Here is an 18,814-nt window from a genome sequence, read left to right as displayed (position 1 = left end):
TACTTTGTCAGATCTTTATGCAGCTTTCTTTGAATCAATATGGTCCCCAACATATATTACCTCCAGGCCTTCAATGCAGTCTTACAATAGTCCTCATAATTAATAGAATCTAATTCTATTTTTGTGGCTTCCCAGGCACAGTTTTGGAACTGTGTCCCTTCCCTAGGACTGTTCCACCAAATGGACAAAAATGGCAAGTTTCAATTTTGTAATTTATTACTATCATCATTCCTTTCTGTTTCTTTTATATATTGTATTTATACTTCAGCATTATGTTTTTATAATCCAAGCAATACAAAAAATGAACTCAAAATCTGTTTCTCCAAGTCCTTAAAATAAAAACAATTAGTCTTTTCCACTGTTAGTAATGGCTCCAGGAAAGACAAAAATGATTGCCCCTCTCAGAAATGTTCTAGTCATACCAAGTTCCCATATTTTGGTAAGTCTTAGTTCTTGCTTGGTTTTGACGCAGAAACAATGTACTTTTTCAACAATTTGAGTCAAGTATTTTACTCTTACACTGTTTTTAGTGTATTGAACTAAACATCATACAAACTTGTACTTTACGAAAAATTCTTACCTGAATGACAGGTTTAGAGGGAATCTTGTGATAGATCAGGGGAGCTATAAGGCCGTAACAATTAACAACTGACTGAAGGGCATAGTGAACATCATTTAGCCAGTTACTAAGTTCAACTGCCACCAGCATTCGCCCACATTCATCTATTCTAGCAACCTAGAAAGAAAATTTTCAAAATTTTCATTGTTACAAAACAGAAATATGAAAAATACTTTTGCCATCTGAAGCAGCATCTTTTGGGCCCCTCATTTTTATATACTTCTGGTGGATTTTATAACATTTTAAAATGCAGCTTTTATTGTAGCAGCTGATTAAAATGCACTTTCACAACAAAACTGCACTTTGGAAAGTTGTAATACAAAGTTGCACAATGACTAATGAATGAGTGAAAGGAAATACCATCATTTTACGTTAGATGCAGATAATCAGAGTTGGAAAGGGTTCTTGTAGGTCATCTAGTCCAACCCCCCACCCAAGCAGGAGACCCTACACCATTTCTGACAAATGCCAGTCCAATCTCTTCTTGAAAGTCTCAACTGATGGCGCTCCCACAACTTCCGAGGGCAAGCTGTTCCATTGGTTGATTGTTCTCACTGTCAGAAAGTTTCTCCTTGTTTCCAGGTTAAATCTCTCCTTGTTCAGTTTCCATCCATTATTCTTTGTAGCTTGACCCCTTCCTCCCTGTGGCAGCCCCTCAAATATTGGAAGACCGCTATCATGTCTCCCCTGGTCCTTCTCTTTACTAGACTAGCCAAGCCCAACTGTTCGTTGTATGTTTTAGCCTCCAGTCCCCTAATCATCCTGGTTGCTCTTTGTACTTTTTCTAGAGTCTCAACATCTTTTTTATAATGTGGTGAATAAAACTGGATGCAGTACTCTAGTTGTGGTCTTACTAAGGCTTTATAGAGTGGTATTAGTACCTCCCTTGATCTTGATTGTATTCCTGTTAATACAACTTAGGATTGCATTAACTTTTTTGGCTGCTACTGCACACTGCTGGTTCATATTTAGCTGGTTGTCCACTAAGACTCCAAGATCCCTGTCACAGTTACTGCTATTGAGCCTGGTTTCACCCAGTCTACATGTGTACTTTTGGTATTTCTTGCCTCAGTGTAGGACTTTACTTTTCTCTACATTGAATTTCATTTTATTAGATATGGCCCAGTGTTCTAGTCTGTCAAGATCCATCTGGATCTTGAGCCTATCTTCTTGGGTGTTAGCTACTCGTGCCAGCTTAGTATCATCTGCAAATTTGGTAAGTTCCCCTTCTATTCCCTCATCTAAGTCATTAATGAAGATATTGAAGAGTACTGGGCCTAAGACGGAACCTTGTGGCACCCCACTGCTTACTTCATGTAGACTTAGACCCATTAAGGACTACTCATTGAGTACAGTTTGCCAGCCAGTTGCGAATCCATCTAGTGGTGGTGCTATCTATTCCACTTTTTTCTATCTTACTAAGAAGTAGGTTGTGGTCTACTTTATCGAATGCCTTGCTGAAATCTAAATATATTATGTCCACGGTATTTTGCTGGTCTACTAATTTAGTCACTGTGTTGAAGAATGAAATAAGATTGGTTTGGCATGATCTGTTTTTAACAAACCTGTGCTGACTGCCAATTATTACTTTACTTGTTTCTAGATGTTGGCAGATCTGTTTTTTTTATTATCTTTTCCAGTATCTTCCTGGGTATTGATGTTAGGCTGATTGGTCTATAGTTTCCTGGGTCTGTTTTTTTTTCCTTTTTTGAAGATGGGAACCACATCAGCTCTTTTCCAGTCCTCTGGTAGTTCCCCGGTGCTCCAGGATTAACGAAAGATATGGTGCAGTGGTTCTGAGATGACCTCTGCCAGCTCTTTTAAAACTCTGGGATGTAATCCATCAGGCCCCGGTGATTTGTTTTCATCAAGATCAGACAGGTGTTCTCTTACTATTTTTTTGCTTATTTTAACTTTTATTTCTGGTCTATCTTTTACAGTTATGTTTTTGGTGGGTTGAGCTATAGTTTCTTTTTGCGTGAAGACAGATGCAAAGAATGAGTTAAGTAGTTCTGCTTTCTCTCTGTTGCCTGTTACTTCCTTGTCTGTTACTTCTGCCCCTACATTTTTTCCATGAAATAGGCAAACATTTAAATATAAAAATGACATAATAGTTTGCAGATCAGAACACAATTATCACTCAGATGCCAGCTCTTCAACTATTATGATGCAATTCTAAACTCAATACATGTATACCCTAATATATTAGATAAAGCTGTTTTTAAAAATAAAGAAAAGAGTTGAATAAAAATAAATGGTCGGTCTTTTTTAAAAAATTGCAGGTGGTTATTTAACCAAATAAATTCATACTACATCCCTATTATATTAGTCACTAAATTTAGGGTATAAGTAGTGTAAAGGCAGGAATGGATTTGAATGTTTCATCACCTTTTTTCCTCCTCCCCCCTCCAAATTATTGTTTTGAGACAGAGATGCCCACAGAAACGATCAAAAATGTCAAAAGAGTAGCCATGACTATACAATTGAAAACCATCTTTTTTTAGGTGTGTCATAAAAAGGGGGGAGCTTCAATTTTTTACCTTCCTGTTGATATCCTGTTGATACCGTTTTCGGTTATCAGGGAAACTAGAATTAAAGCTCTTTGCAGGTTCAAACAATTTCATTTACTGAGGTGATAATGTAAGTAATTAATGATATGCAATTCATTCTTAGTTCAAAGAATTTCAGATTTGAAAATATTATGTTACAAGTTCAAACACCTGTTTTCAGTACAAAATCAGTAGTCTCGATTATTTTGGAAGTCCTTTAAGCATAAAGAAAGAGTGTTTGACATTCAAAACAAGAGTTGTTTTGAATTCAAAATGCTTCCAAAATGATTTAAAAACATACATTTTACAAAATTGGACATTCTGAATTCATTTGCTTTAAATCTGAAGTGGCTACACACCCCTACAATTAGGGCTTAGAAAACCTAGAATATAATTTGTCCAATAGGGAAATGCTTACTGGAAAAGTGAGTGCATAAGGCAAAAACTGAATGGTATGTTATGCAGATCTGTTCATTCAATTATAAGAAAGCTAACCCACAACTAATTTGCATGTGTTCATGTATAAGAACAGTACCATTAAAAAATCTGCACTGAATATAAAGTAAAGCCTATCTAATAAGAATTTCGCTTTTACAGTGGTATTTCTGCATCCATGCAATAGGTACAGGTAGGCATCATGCCTATAAGGGCTATCAAACTCCCAGCCCGCAGGACACACGCACGCCTGGTTTAGCGAAGGGGGAAAAAGTCCGATACATCATGTGACGCTCCTGTGACAACATGAGTTTGATACCCTTGTTGTAGAGTATAATACAGGTAATCTTTGGCTTCATTTAGTGACTGTTTGAAGTTACACCGGAACTGAAAATAGTGACTTTGACTAGTTTTCACACTTATGACCGTGAGCCAATGGTCACATGATTTACAACTGACTCATATTAATGACCATTGCAGTGTTCAGGAGTCACTTTATGACCTTCTGACAAGCAAAATCAATGGAGAACCCAGATTCTTTTAACAACCATGTTACTAATTTAACAACTGCAGCGATTGACTTAACAAATGTGCCAAAAAAGTCATTAAATGGGACAAATTTACTTAACAAATTGTTCACTTAACAACATAAATTTTTGGGCTCAGAGGTAGTCATAAGTTGAGGACTACCTGTAAAATCTTGAAAACCTGACAACTTCCCTGTGTGCCCCAGAGAATCAGAATAGGCTTAGATTTCTAAGGAAGAAGCACCCTCTTCCTCACCATGGCTAAGTAGATATTTTATTTAACCAGTCTATTTTATTTAACCAGTCTTGCATTCTTTCTTGAAGATTAGCTCCATCCTCCTCTACATTCAGTTCCACAGAACGCATAAAAATAAGCTGGCTCACTTCTGATCATAGTCATAAACATATAGAATCACTGAAAACCTTTTGGGCAGGGCTAAGAAAGTACAAACTTAGCAACTTCATGGCTTCAAAGCTCAAAATTATGTCTCTAAAACAGTATTAAAACATAGTATTTTTCATTAAGGTATCCTTTCAATAATGGAAAGTTAAATGTGAATTGCAAGATATTTGCCTTCTACCTAATATATAATTCTGTAGATGAATTTTACTTGTGGTAAGAATATTAAGAGCAAGAAAAATAAGATCACATCAAAAATACTAATGTTGCATAGCACATACTTGTCTTTTATACTTAAGCTCATTGAAACAAATAGAATCACAGAAGAGACATCCTTCATTGACACTAATGTCACTCATGATAAAAATACTTCTCAGAAACATATATAAGAGGTTTGGAGATGCCTGTAGCAGGGCTTCAGAATTTAGCCTACAAAAAGAAGAAAATCAACAAATAAAAACATATCATTTATTTTGTGGATATTGTTATTGTTTTAATCCTTTTTAAATTATTTAAATTGTTTTATAATTTTAGAACTGTAAGCTGCCCAGAGTCACTTGGTTGAGTTGGGCAGCTATGGAAATTGAATGGATTGATGGAGGAAGAAAGGAAGCAATAAATAGATAGCATAAAAATGGTAATAATAGCAGATTAATGACTAAAACCGACAGAGTTAACTGGCTGTAATAAGTTAAAATGAAAGACAATTCTAACTCTATTATAACTGGCAAATCTTCTGGATGGCAACCTAATCACTAACATATTGCACTAGTACACATTTCTTTGCAATGTAACATTGCCATTGTAAAAGATGATGATGATGATGATGATGAAATGATGATGATGGCTGCTACCTATGCAACTATCATTGATCAATATTGTCATATTACATGTGGTATATATTACTATACTGCAAGTTGTGAAATAATGACAGCACATGGTTTACCTATGTAACTTTGATCAGTTTTACTAGTCTTAATGTACTTGTTTTAGAGGAACAGTATATCCAAAAAAGTACATTGTTCAAAACGTAACTACTGAAGAAAGCTGTTATTATTAAAATATGATTGTTTTAAGACCCTATGTTTCAACAATTGCTTCTCGGTATTTAGAAACATTTGTCAAACTATTTAAAAGTGAAACAGTATTCACTATCAAAATAATCATATAAACTGAATAATTTGAAAAACAGTTGTTAGTTACCTGTTCTGCGGTACAGACAAAGTGCTGCTTACAGAAACTATAGTGACATCAGTAACAGGAGTACAGGGCACTGAGACAAAACAATCCCAGAGTGGTTGAAATGTTTTTTTGCATAATGCATAGTTTTCAATCTGAAAAGCAGACTAAAAATATAGTTATTTTTTGAAACACCTTTTCTATGCTTATTTGAAATTATCATATACTGTATAATCAGTAAAGTTGATGAAAACATCAATAAAATGAAAATCACATTAGTTTTATACAAACTAAAGCAAACACATTGTAGAAGGTTCCTTAAAACAAAAGAGGAATTCTAGTGATATAAGGTAGCAAGATGGACAGTTGGAATGGAGCAAGATACAGTAATGGAATTTATTTATTTTATTTATTTATTTGATTTGTTAATCGCTTACAAGATAATAGGTATAAGTATATACATAGTTATGAATACATGAAATAGGTACATATAAGAAAAATAAAAGAAACAATAGGATAGGGACAGTAGGCATCTTGGTGCGTTTATGCATGCCCTCTACAGACCTCTTAGGAAAGGGGTGAGGTCAATAGTAGACAGTCTAAGGTTAAAGTTTTTGGGATTTGGGGAAGAAACCACAGAGTCAGGTAGAATATTCCAGACATTGACCATTCTGTTGCTGAAGTCGTATTTCCTGCAATCAAGTTTGGTGCGGTTAACCTTGAGTTTGTATCTATTGTGTGCTCTTGTGTTGTTATGGTTGAAGCTGAAGTATTCATTGACAGGTAAGTCATTGCAATGTATGATTTTATATACCATACTTAGATCAGATCGAAGATGGCATAATTCAATGTTTTCTAAGTCTAGAATTTCAAGTCTGGTGGCATAAGATATTCTACAACAAGTAGAGGAGTGGAGAACTCTTCTTGTGAAATATTTCTGGACTTTCTCAACTGTGCTAATATCAGATACGTAATGTGGGTTCCAGACTGATGAGCTGTATTTGAGTATTAGTCTAGCAAATGTTTTGTATGCTCTAGTTAGTAGTGTGATATTACCAGAGAAAAAGCTACATGGGATTAGGTTAACAACTCTTAATGCCTTTTTGGCTATGTAGTTACAGTGGGCTCTAGCATTTCGATCATTAGAGATGACTATTCCAAGGTCCTTGACAGAGCTTGGAATACTCATTAATTAAATGAATTAAATGAAATGAAGTCCCAAATCCTAGATTACTGTAAACTTGAATAAATCAGGGATGGTAGGGATATCTCACAAGCTAAATATCTAGCCAGGAGGGAAGAATATAGTGAAAGATATAAAGCAATGTAAAGAAGGTTCAGCAGAATTGGCTGCTGAGAATTTTTCCTATAAATTTTTGAAGGATGAGTAATTTCAATTCAGCATAATGCAAACAAAATTGTACTTTATATAAAAACAATATCTTAAAATATTAAAAATACTATATTTGTATTAAATTAGAATCACAAACATACTAAAACAAATAGCATTCTTTCCTTAACTGAATTACTGCCAAAAAAAGATTTAGAAATATTTTACGGGGGGGGGGGAATCTTGTTTTTAGAGGATATGTATCCTGAAATTGAGAGTCAGATTACAAAAGAATTGGAGTTATCAAAGCAAAAGTATTATATGCTACCTGAATCAGATATGTTCGGACAATAGCAACAGATAGAGGAGGATAGGCAAGAATTGGTTTAGTTGTTTCTCCAATGCTATCACCGATAATTTTTCCATCTGAATCATAGGCTGCAACTGCAAATACATAATTTTGATTGGCCTCTAAATCTTGTACTTCTAAGACACAAGTTTCATCAGCTGGTATCTGATAATAAAAAATGTATTCGTTAAGATAAAAAGAAAAATCATGACAATTAATATCAAAATAATGTTAATACCAAAGTGTTATATTTATTATGCTTTATGCTATTCCTCTGACAAAAGCCTCAAAACAACCCCACTCTCAAATGTTTTAAAACTAAAATGAAGTTAACATCCATACTCCAGATGGGCATACCCCATTTTAATTTTTTTATTCTCAATTATTATATAATTAAGCTGACATTACACAATTAGTCCTCAATTTACAACCAAAATTGAAAATGGAACTAGTCACTAAATGAGAAGAAAATGAATTTAAGGTGGCTTCATTTATATAAAATGAAAAGTCCATTTTCACATCACATGATTTTTTTAAGGTTCTCAAACCACTGCTCATGCCTAGCAATAGCTTTGAAGAAAACTCATTCAAACACCTTCATCGTTATGAAAGACATTACCGCTTCTGCTGTGTTCTTGAGACTATAATTATTTAACCGAGCTTTTGGATTGCTTCCTTCTGCTACACACCCAAAAATGCTGTACCAAAAAACCTTAAAACACAAAAACAAATACACAAGTATTGTTAGTTCTACAGCTAAAATTCTGTCTAATTTATGGTTTCAAACTCATAGCTCATGGTCATACGTGATCTTCCAGCTCATTCTATGTGGCTCTTGCCTTATTCACACACAGCCTGATAGTATCTGAGCAGTAGTTTAACAATTCCTGAGCAAACAGTAAAGTGAACAATGGCTCTGTGACTACAAGACAGGCTATGAGGTGGCTCTACCCCTACCTTCACCCCTCAGAAATATTACAATATTTAGGTCTGGAAACTTCTTCCTTTGCCACCATTGCAGATTTTCCATGCTCTCTGCTCAGGCAACAAACTGGCAGGACTTGGACTAATGGCGCAGCATAGAACTTGGAGAGCAGCTACCCTCCTTGCCAGGTGCTGAGCTGTACTTCTCACTCTTTTGAAGTGAGTTAGTTCGGATACTTAAGCTTAAATGTAAAGCTATGCTGTTTGAAATACCAGTAATTGTCCAAAACCACACACTCCTTATAATTATAATAATTTTTTCAAGACAAATTGGACCAGCAAAATATTATTTTTATGCTTTAATACTTTACAACTCCAGTTAACATCTATTTTATTTCCCAAAAATTGCTGCATTTTCACAATATGTATGTATTTTAAAAATCCTGTTGAAAGAACATTGAAAAATGATTATATTCTACCATCTAGTGGCACTTGGTTTATATTTTGGGTTTTTTATTTAAAAATGTGCAAAAATAGCAACATGCAGTATGTGAACAATAATGTTGCTTTTTTAATACTTAATGAGAACAAAAAACATAAGTAAATTGTAAATATAAAATGTTTCAATATTGGATGATGATCTTGTAGTGTATATTAAAATTCTAGCAAATGTTGTGTATACAGCATTCAAAATTATATATGTTCCTCTCTAGAGTAGAACAAGTTGATGAAATACTATACATTAAATCACAAGGGTGTTTCTCCCCACCCCCACCCCCACCCCCACCCCAAAAAAATTACCTTCACATCTGAAGAAAATGGTGCTGGCTTAAATGCCATGGAACAATTTGTCCTAAAAAGTAGTATTGGAGGTGGTGGAACTTTGCTTTTCGTGCTATTTGTATGATTTAATAAAGTGGCATTTAATGTATTTTGTTCCATTTCAGTTTTCTGAATCAGAATAAATGCTTCCTAGAATTTAAATACAAATCCCAAGAAAGTAATTATTTCATTTAAATTTCTTTCATATGCAAAGTATAAAAGAATCACAGTTACAACCAAGGACAGTTTAGTGGACAGTATTAAAATTATTACATGATTTTTCAAATGATCAGTTATTTACTTTCCTGAAAGACACAATACCTTCCAGTCCATTGCTGTGCTTTTGGTTTTATTTTTTGTAAGATTTATAATTTATTAACAAATGCAGAAGTTCACTCAGTTTTCCAGAACTAAAATCTTGTTCTTTCTTTCCAGATACTGTTTGGTTCCTTCTCTTTTAATACTCTAATTATTTATGATGGTCAATTTATATCACTGAATTTCTGCCTGTATTTTTAGAAGTATTAGAAAACAGTGCACAGTGCAAAATGTGCCTAGCTTGCAAGAGGCTTGTAGAATTTCTGAATGGGTAACCTGCAGACCTACAAGCTTAAGGCACAATTCCGTCCCTTAAATGCCCCCAATTCTATCTTCTACTCATTACAACATGCTATGTGAACAAGCCTATAAATCACTATTCCTGCTTTATAGTAATATAATAATTCAGCTTTCATTTACAGTAATAAAAAGGATTTTATTATTGTGCCTTTACCTAGATTTGTAGGTTATTTTTATTTTACTTTTAAAAGTATTTCTATCTTACTTTTTGATACAGAAAATTCTTAAATAATATCTGTTATTAAAAGAATTGCTATGACAATTTTCAGGAATGTTGAGTTTGTATGGAATCTACAATTCATAAATACTGCTCCAATAAACAATCACATGAATGAAAAATATAATTACACATCAAATTTACTTAAATTAACAATATAATTTATATACTTTCAGAAGCTGATTTGCAGAAGAACAATCTAATCCTACTGGAAGCATCAGCGTAGCTTTCTGCATCAAGTAGAGAGCTTTGGACAATTTATTCTTTTTTATTTTCTCCATTATCTCCAATTCTGTAAAAACAAATTTTTGAAAGTTAATTCAATTTCTTCATATAAAGTTTAATTCTGCTGGGTATTTTTACAAGTATGTACCTGTTAGACATTTTAACTGGCTTACATTCCTTGCAAGACCCTTGGCCTTTGGATTTTCGTCACCACTTTGAGTATCTAAAAAAAAGCATAAATGTGTGTGTGTACATATTATATGGTCTACAATTATATAGAAACACAGAAGAAGTAACAGTTGTACAAGTGATCCTTGCTTAATGACCAATGGTTCAGAAACTACTTGAACTTAGGATCACATAATGTTTGAATACAAAAGGCTGCAGTTGAACAAGATGGGCATTTTAATTACATACAGTCAGAAAAAAAGTGATGAGTCTCCATTATTCATTTTATAAAAAGCATAGAAACATCTTTATAAAAGAAAAGAGGCAATATAATTAATTTCAGATTTGTAAACACGAAGCAACAGTGGCCATGTTTGCAAGTCTGTAATATGTGGCATAAGCAAAGCAAAAATTTACCTGGATAGAAAAATATAATTTTTACAACTTTATCCTGGAAATACATAAATACTATTAACTGAGAATAGTGCCATGATAAAAATAATCTGGATCCATAATAAAGACATAATAAATAAATACTACACATTTTAAAAGTTATATTTTCATCTTTATGATACATAATAAAATTGAATGGTCCTCTAGTATGAAATGTAATTACCAAAAAGTACTTATACCACCTTACTTTACCTACCTTGAGTTGCATTAAGTAGTTTAATTGCTATTCGGTGCTGAGCCTGAATAAGTTCAATGTGTAGATCCATAATAAAATTGTTCCCTATTGGTGATCTCTCATTATCTGATGATAAAATTTTATTCACAACCTGCTCTTCTGTAGTCATCTGCTTGAAAGAAAATTTGCCAATTCATCTTTATATATTTTAGGAAGCATTTTTTTTCAAAATGGCTATTCAGCTTTCTTTTGGAATATTAAATATTAGTTCTATTAAAACAATTAAAAGGCGAAAGTGATAATTAGTATAACCCAAATCACAAGTATAAATAAAAACAAATCATAAAGTGGGGGGGAGGAGACTTCCACAAAAGACAACCGAAAAAAACTTTTCTAACTCAGAAATATTATTAAGTTAATCATCATAATTAAATACTCTATGTTTCCTTTAATATACTGTTCCAATAATAATTAGAAGGGTTAGATTAAAAAAAATCCTGATGTTTCAATTTCAAGTTTAATCTTAATTTTTGCAATAATGCTGTATGTTTCTCTTCAGTACTTTTCTTTCCTTTTTTTTTTTAGTATGACCATGATTAACTATGTTTTAAATTGTTGTCTTGCTGGAATATCCAACTTGTTTTCAGCTTCTTCACTGGCTAGGAGAAATTGGCTTGTAGGATATGTTGCTATATAATTGAATCCATTGCTTCTTCCACTTGCAATACATTTCCTGACCTATGCTATCACATATCACAATCACAAAGGAAACAGAGCTAACCATGCTTAATTAGTTTCTTCAAGTGCTTACCCTTTTTCTCCAAATATACATTTGTGTTTCATCAGTTTATCATGGTTTTCTCTTGTGTACTTTCTGATAAGGTTAAGAAAAAAGTATTCTTCTGACTATGCTGCCCAAAACTATAAGTAATCTGTGGATGATTGCTCCAGTGACAGTTAAGTTTTTAGCTAACCTGCAGAGATCTGTTACTTTGAATAGCTTACCTTTTTACAATAATTATCAAACACTGATGTTCCATCAGGTAAAACTGTTAGTACATGAGCTCGATTAATTGCTATAATTGCTCTGTCAATATACTCATAAGCCAAAAATAATTGTTCTCGGGGAGGTTGCTGAAATATATCCATACATTTGATTAATGAAGACAAAAGCGAGAGAAAGGCAATTAATTTTTGCTTCTAAGATTTTGTTTTAAAGACTACAGAGAAAACCAAGAGAAATAAAATAATATCTATTATTTCTAGTTGTTGAATGTCAGAAATTGTGAAACTTTAACTCTTAAGCAACAGAATTACATTCTGAGCAGCTATCTCAAATACTGTATTAAATACAGTTGAGTCGGTTAAAAATTACAGTAAAGCAGTGTTAACAACCTCAAGGTAAATCAATATGCTTAAAAGACTTAATGACGCAATTTATTTCTGGACAGGGGCACATAACATTTTAAAAAGAATGAGAGACAGAGGGTCCTCCCTAAGTGGTCAGTGGGAGAAACCAGTTACTAAGGAGTAATGAGGAGGTATATAGAGTGTGAGGGCTCTGGCTGGCCTTGAGAGCTATTATTTAAGTGCTCCTGGAGTTTCCCCCTCACACTTTGCATTGTTAGATTGACGTATGGGGATGGCTGGGTGAGGGCCAGAGACACCAGCCAAGGAGTAGGAGACAGGGGATTCTCTTGGGGCTTGGAACGGGATAACAAATTCAAGTGGTGACAGACATGATGATTTGGGAGCCAAAAGGCAGGCCCTTGCAGGGAAATATGACCCTGATATTTAATATCAATGGCATGTTCCAGTTCTTTGAGCTCACATCCAAACCCTGGACAGTGGACCTTTGAAGGCCTGGGCCTTCAACTACTGCTGATGAATGCCAGATTGGTTAACAAAAAGACCCCGCCCCTCCATTTTTGTGACCTCTCTGGAGAGAACAAGTCAGAGACCTGACTGACACCAGAGGGTGGACTTCCCCTCTCAAAAATATGTCCAGCCAAATTAAGGTTCTGCCCCAGCCAAGACCTAAGGGAATGTATATGCCCAATTATCAGTAAATCATTTCACCCTGTTGAAACTGAGGAAGTGGGCAGGGTCTTTGGAGCTGTCAGTGCAACTATCTGCTTATTAGATCCTTGTCCCTCCTGGCTGGTGAAATCTTCCAAGACGGTGACATGCAGGTGGGTCTAGGTAATGACTAATACTACACCATTTAAAATTGAACTAGATTGGCTCAAAGCAGATAAAGATTCTTTTGTTCTTGTTTAATAGAAGATAATTCAATTTAAATTTTGGCTGTTCCAAAAGATATTCTTAATAGCCATGCCACAGAATGAAAAGAATAAATACTTCTAGCATCTCTCTTCCCCAGGCACTGAAATAGTGGGATATTACTGATTCAGCAAGTGAAATTCTTAAAAAGGAAAAATCAGTTGGTCTATAATCTGGGAATTCGTCTCTACTTTGGATTTTTCTTGAGTTAGGAAACTAACATTTCACATCCAAAATTCTTATTTCTGGACTGAAACATAGCAAGTCTTTCCAGTATTTAGTTATCTTCTCTTCTTTGGAATAAACTTTTTTTAATTACAATTTTCATTTGGTGTTGTTTCAGTGGTTTTCAAAATTCTAAGCAATCAACATATATTAATCTATGGTAGTTAAGGGAAAAATACCTGTAATAATGAAGGAATGTTACTGGTGTAGTATTCTGAAAACAGAGAATCATCTTCTGCTAAAACTGCAGGAAAGGGAAAAGTAAAACAAAGATTTATAATAGGCCTGTAGTCTCTCATAAAATACCTGTAACTGGTTCTCAGTTTGTAATTGAGTAACTCAGTAATTGAGATAGCAATAGCACTGTTATATACCGCTTTACAGTGTTTTACAATTACAACCCTCTCTAAGCATTTTACAGAATCAGCATATTGCCCCAATAATCTGAGTGCTCATTTTACTAACCTTGGAAGGATGGAAGGATGAGTCAACCTTGAGCGTGATGAGATTTGAACTGCCAAATTTCAGGCAGCTGGCAGGCAGCAGAAGTAGCCTGCAGTACTGCACTCTAACTACTGCGCCACCACGGACATATTACATAGCCTAATGCCTACATATTTGAACTTTAAAATGTACTTACTTTAGACAATTGCCTTGAATGGAATCACCTTTGCCAGGTAGCATTTTCAGCTCCTTCATACCACAATTGCAAGTGATGTTCTTTGCCTCACTTGGTTTAAATGATCCAAATCACTTAAGGAGCCAGCTAGCTTATTCTTATTTTATTGGGAAATAAGGGAAGGGAAGCAAACTTGGTCCACTGGAAAGACTATCCAGAGCAAAGAGGTCATGGGAAGCAGCAACAGACATGGATGCATCACAACTTGTGTAACACTTTCATGACCAATACTCTAATAAGCCCAATCCTCAGCAACTACCAGCCTTGCAAGAGTTTAGCACTGCTCAAAATGGACATGTTCTTCTATGGTGTAGAAAGCATCTCAGAGAAAATACACCAAGGGAAAGTGACCCATCTCCTTCCACCTCAGGCATACAAGACTTTTCTCATAACCCACAGTTTGTCCTGTGAACATAGAAGGGGACGCGGAGTCTGATGAGGAAAATGATGTAATGGTGTATGGGAATGACCTTGGGAGATAGGACAAGGTGACACAGGACAAGGAACAGTGAGACAAAAGGGTGCTGAGCCTGCAGCAGAAATGTGGGCAGGGCAAGAGGCTCAGAAGAGGCCCTCTGTAATTTCTTGGGCTATAAAGGAGATGGGGGGGGGAGGTACTTTCAAATGTGCAAGATTCCGTTAATGTACTTTTACAGTAGAATTAGCTCATCTAGTTATATTTTCTGTCTTGTCTACCACATAAAACTGACAAAAACAGATTGCAAGGTATTATTATTAGCATACTGATGACATTTCATCCTATACTGGCAGATGGCATCTCCTAGCTTCTTCATATATATGTTAAATAAAATAGGGTGACTTTAATATTTTATAAGACTACATAGCATTATATGTGTTGTCAACTAAATTGTAAAAACCATGTACCTGGTATGTCTCCAGATTTGAAGTCTGCAATATTTTCCATCACTGATGTTAGCCTTAATGATACTTCAGCTATTAATACAGGATTAGTGATTCCAAGATTAATGGTGTGAATTACTTCATTAACTACATAAAGAATGTGAAGCCACTAGGCAAACAAACAAAATTAAACCCAAGGTTAGAAATTTATTATAGAATTTACAAATAGGAAATAAATACAGTTAGTCTTCACCTTACAACAATTCATTGAGTGACTGTTCAAAATTACAAAGGAACTAAAAACTGACTTGTGACCATTTTTTGCACTTACAACTGTTGCAGCATCCTATAGTAACATAATCAAAATGTGGATGCTTGGCAACTGGTATGTGTTTATTTATTATGGTTGCAGTGTTCCAGAGTCATATGATCAACTTGGAAGCCAATTAACTTACTGTGTAGCTAACTTAACTGCAATGATTCCTTAACAACTGTGGCAAGAAAGGTTGTAAAACTCATTTAACTACTGTCTTGCTTAACAATGGAAATTTTGTGGGCTCAATTGTGGTTTTAAGTCAAGAAATACTGTATACAGACATGAACAATGCATACCAATTTTGCTTACCCATAGTTTTTGGCCAGGCAATCAGTGCAATCACACATACCAGTTCCCACTTAGCCAAGGCAACTTTTCAAATTTTCTAAAGCTAGCCAAATTTCAGTTCACATATTCACCGCTTTCACAGACACTATTTAATGAACTATCAAGAAATTGTATTTTAAGCATCCGTCAGTACAATGCATGTTCTCTTTGATTGGTAAGAGATAAACTATACGGTGATTTCAAAATGGTCTCTCTGAACTTAGCTTTCAGAGAATAATGTCAGCATGACTGGCGTAAACTCAGTTTGGTCACACTTGTGATATACTGACCAAACCATGCCAAAACTATCTATCATATCACTACTAAGGAGTTCCAAATGTGATATGGTAATCTACTTTTTTCTTTTCCTTCCTAAAACTTATATAAAACCCTTGCTTGCCCATGATACATGGAAGATGGTTGAAGTATGAGAATGTAGTATAAATGAAAAATCTAAAATGCATTTAAGAAACTATGACCACTGTCATTTAGAGTGATGTGGCTATGTATGAAAATAGGAATTCATAGGTTGCTGTCATTCGCATACTATCTTCTAATGGATGATAAAAACATGAAGAAGTTTTAAAAAGAACTATATAACATTCTGAATTAATTAAACCTGATCAAACTTAGTCTGTAAAATCACATAAAGTGACAGGTAAAGACAAGGTAAGATAATTATTGGGCCCTTTGGAGAACCAAAAATGAATATTCAGTGATAAGTACCAATTGGTTTTAAATGCAGTTTGAGCATGTATTTGTAACTACTAATGGAAAAGGAATGAAATTTATAAGTTTCATTGATCTGATAAAATAAAAAAATTGAGGATCCCCTCAATTTTTTATGGTATCAGATCAATGAAACTTATAAATGAAGAATGTGAAGAACGAAAGCTTGGTTTCATTGATTCCATTCTTGGAATGTTTAGTGAATGGTTTAATATTGAACAAAACTGAATTCAAAAGTAAGTCACCAGTACAAAAGAGACATATTGAGATGGTCTAGTCATATGAATATATGAATCAAGAATAAAATGTAAAAGAAGTATATAAAAGAAGAGTAAATGGGCTGAAAGAGGAAAACTGAGAAAGTTATGGTTGGATGAAATTTTTAAGATCTTCTTATGACAAGTTTAAAAAGAAAAAGGCAAATGTGAAGTGGTATATGGATGTGATGGAAGCAACTATTCTTTACAAAAATAGAAATACTGTATATGAAGACTGTTCAGTGAATGTTGATGTGAATTAGATTTAAATTTCTTTCCTTTCTTCTTTATCTGTTTAAATTTATCTTGTTTAAGATTAAAACAAACATTTCCCAAACCTCCTTGTCAATTTCTTCTCTGTAATAATCTTTATTATACTACTTTCTTCTAGTTCTTCCAATTACTACTTCCTAAGGGGCTCCTTCTTTAAATCAAGCTGAACTGGAGCATTTCTATGTATGTTGTCTTCTACATGCTCAGCTTTTAGCTGCTTACATATGGTCTCCTTGCCCTATAGCATTATCAGAAGCAAATTGAACTTAACTTTACTTACAGAAATTATCCTAGTTATACAAGGCAGAGTTTAGCAAGCAAATGCCCACTTCAAAATCAGTAAGTTAACTGATTATATGTATGTAGCTTCATATTGATCTATAAGTCTGTAAGTAAAACTTTATGATAAAAGATCACCTTTGGTGTTTGGTATTTATGAATGAATTTTAAGAAGTTACTTCCACTCATCTGGATCTTTTGAATTCCTACTTTACACTTTTGCCACAGAAACATGGTTGCATCAATTATCATTTCTCTGGATGGCTGGTGAACCTGAAAGATAAATATTTTTCAAATGCTCCTTAACAAATAGCTGTTGATAAGCAATAGTTATCAAATACTTTTCTATTTGATAAGTTATTTTTTTCCAAATGCCCAATCCTTGTTATTCCTTCAATCAGTCGAAAGACTTGCATATTTGCATCCCTCACAAAGTACATATTTAAAATGTGCAACTTTTAAAATGTGAAAAAACTTCAGAAATCAAAACTATACTTCAATAGAAGTATTCCATATTATGTTGATTCACATTATGATTTTGTAATATCTGTAAAAATATAGTGTTTTTCAACTTTAAACATAATTATTTTAGTTTCTAATTTCAGATGCACTTGACATACACTGGTATTTAAAGCTAATTAGGTTTCACAATTTCTTCCAAAGTTACTCAGCTCAGTGCATACTGAGAAAATATTGAAAAAAATCAGAACACTTTCAGGTATTCTTGTCTCCTATCCACAGACTAACCAGTGCAATCATTAATACCTTCCAGTACCACTTGGCTCAACATGTGCTAATTCAAATTGCACTTCATTTAGATTTTGCTTAATGTAAGTAGGCAACCATTTTCATTGATAAATTATGGTTTGAAGTTAACCACAGTTAAATAAACCACAGATTAGAAAAATGTCTAAGTCCAATATTTTTGAATTAAGTGGCCCAAAGAAGTTAAAATGGGAGGAATATTACTCATCTTGGACTATTTTCTTTTGTATCAAGGAGGAACACAAATCCAATAGAAAAGAATATATATATAGCGCACAGTGGAACTGCTGGCTTTTCTTTTAATTGTTTTTTTTTTCGGGGTTGGTGCTCTTGGAACCTGGTTATTTTCTTACAAAGGTTTCATTACCAGGTGGGGTAATATCATCAGTGCAAAGGGGGTGGCAAACATATCTAATATTCCTTCCTTCTCCTATTTTCCCCACAACATGCCTGTGAGGTGGATGAAAATCTTCTTACTCTCACTGCACATGAAAAACTCAACCAAAGTTTCAACAAAGAAGTTGTTAACATTTTAGATCAAACTGAATACAAAAATGCTAGGGGGTAACTGAAATCAGGCATCAACAGAAGCATAGAGATAAACCACATTTACACCCCATTAATTTAACACTTCCATTTCACATACTTTAGATCAATGATTTTACTATACCTCTTCAGCTTTACAGACAGAAGAATAAAGAGTCCTTGCCAGCAGAAAAAGATCATCAGTAATTTTTGGTGGTTGTACGGATCCTTCTGCAGTTGCAATTTATTTTAAACAGAAAAAAATATTAAGATATTAGTTAAATTCAAATTTTCAGTTTGTTAGG

General features: G+C 34.1%; 1 protein-coding gene across 2 annotated transcripts in view; it reads right to left on the bottom strand.

Annotated features, from left to right (window-relative positions):
* The window catches only part of CFAP54 (cilia and flagella associated protein 54), a 144,366-nt gene that overhangs the window by 101,660 nt on the left and 23,892 nt on the right, over positions 1–18,814 (bottom strand). The window contains exons 13-26 of one of the 2 annotated variants that reach the window (XM_087968133.1): positions 18,655–18,740; positions 17,358–17,492; positions 15,063–15,207; positions 13,678–13,742; positions 11,996–12,124; positions 11,012–11,162; positions 10,343–10,417; positions 10,140–10,261; positions 9,114–9,284; positions 8,008–8,100; positions 7,368–7,553; positions 5,734–5,876; positions 4,812–4,959; positions 581–736 (exon numbers count right to left, since the gene is read on the bottom strand). In XM_087968133.1, coding sequence (XP_087824259.1) covers positions 581–736; positions 4,812–4,959; positions 5,734–5,876; positions 7,368–7,553; positions 8,008–8,100; positions 9,114–9,284; positions 10,140–10,261; positions 10,343–10,417; positions 11,012–11,162; positions 11,996–12,124; positions 13,678–13,742; positions 15,063–15,207; positions 17,358–17,492; positions 18,655–18,740 — 1,805 coding nt within the window. The remainder of the gene's footprint in view (positions 1–580; positions 737–4,811; positions 4,960–5,733; positions 5,877–7,367; positions 7,554–8,007; positions 8,101–9,113; positions 9,285–10,139; positions 10,262–10,342; positions 10,418–11,011; positions 11,163–11,995; positions 12,125–13,677; positions 13,743–15,062; positions 15,208–17,357; positions 17,493–18,654; positions 18,741–18,814) is intronic. The other variant, XM_087968134.1, reaches the window with a different exon arrangement.

The sequence above is a fragment of the Notechis scutatus genome, chromosome 6, assembly GCF_049901735.1.
Source record: "Notechis scutatus isolate UNSWTSFEM ecotype Mainland chromosome 6, rNotScu1.2, whole genome shotgun sequence".
NCBI classification, from domain to species: Eukaryota; Metazoa; Chordata; class Lepidosauria; order Squamata; family Elapidae; genus Notechis; species Notechis scutatus.
Note: the sequence above shows the minus strand (reverse complement) of the source record. Positions and strands in the feature narration are given on the sequence as shown.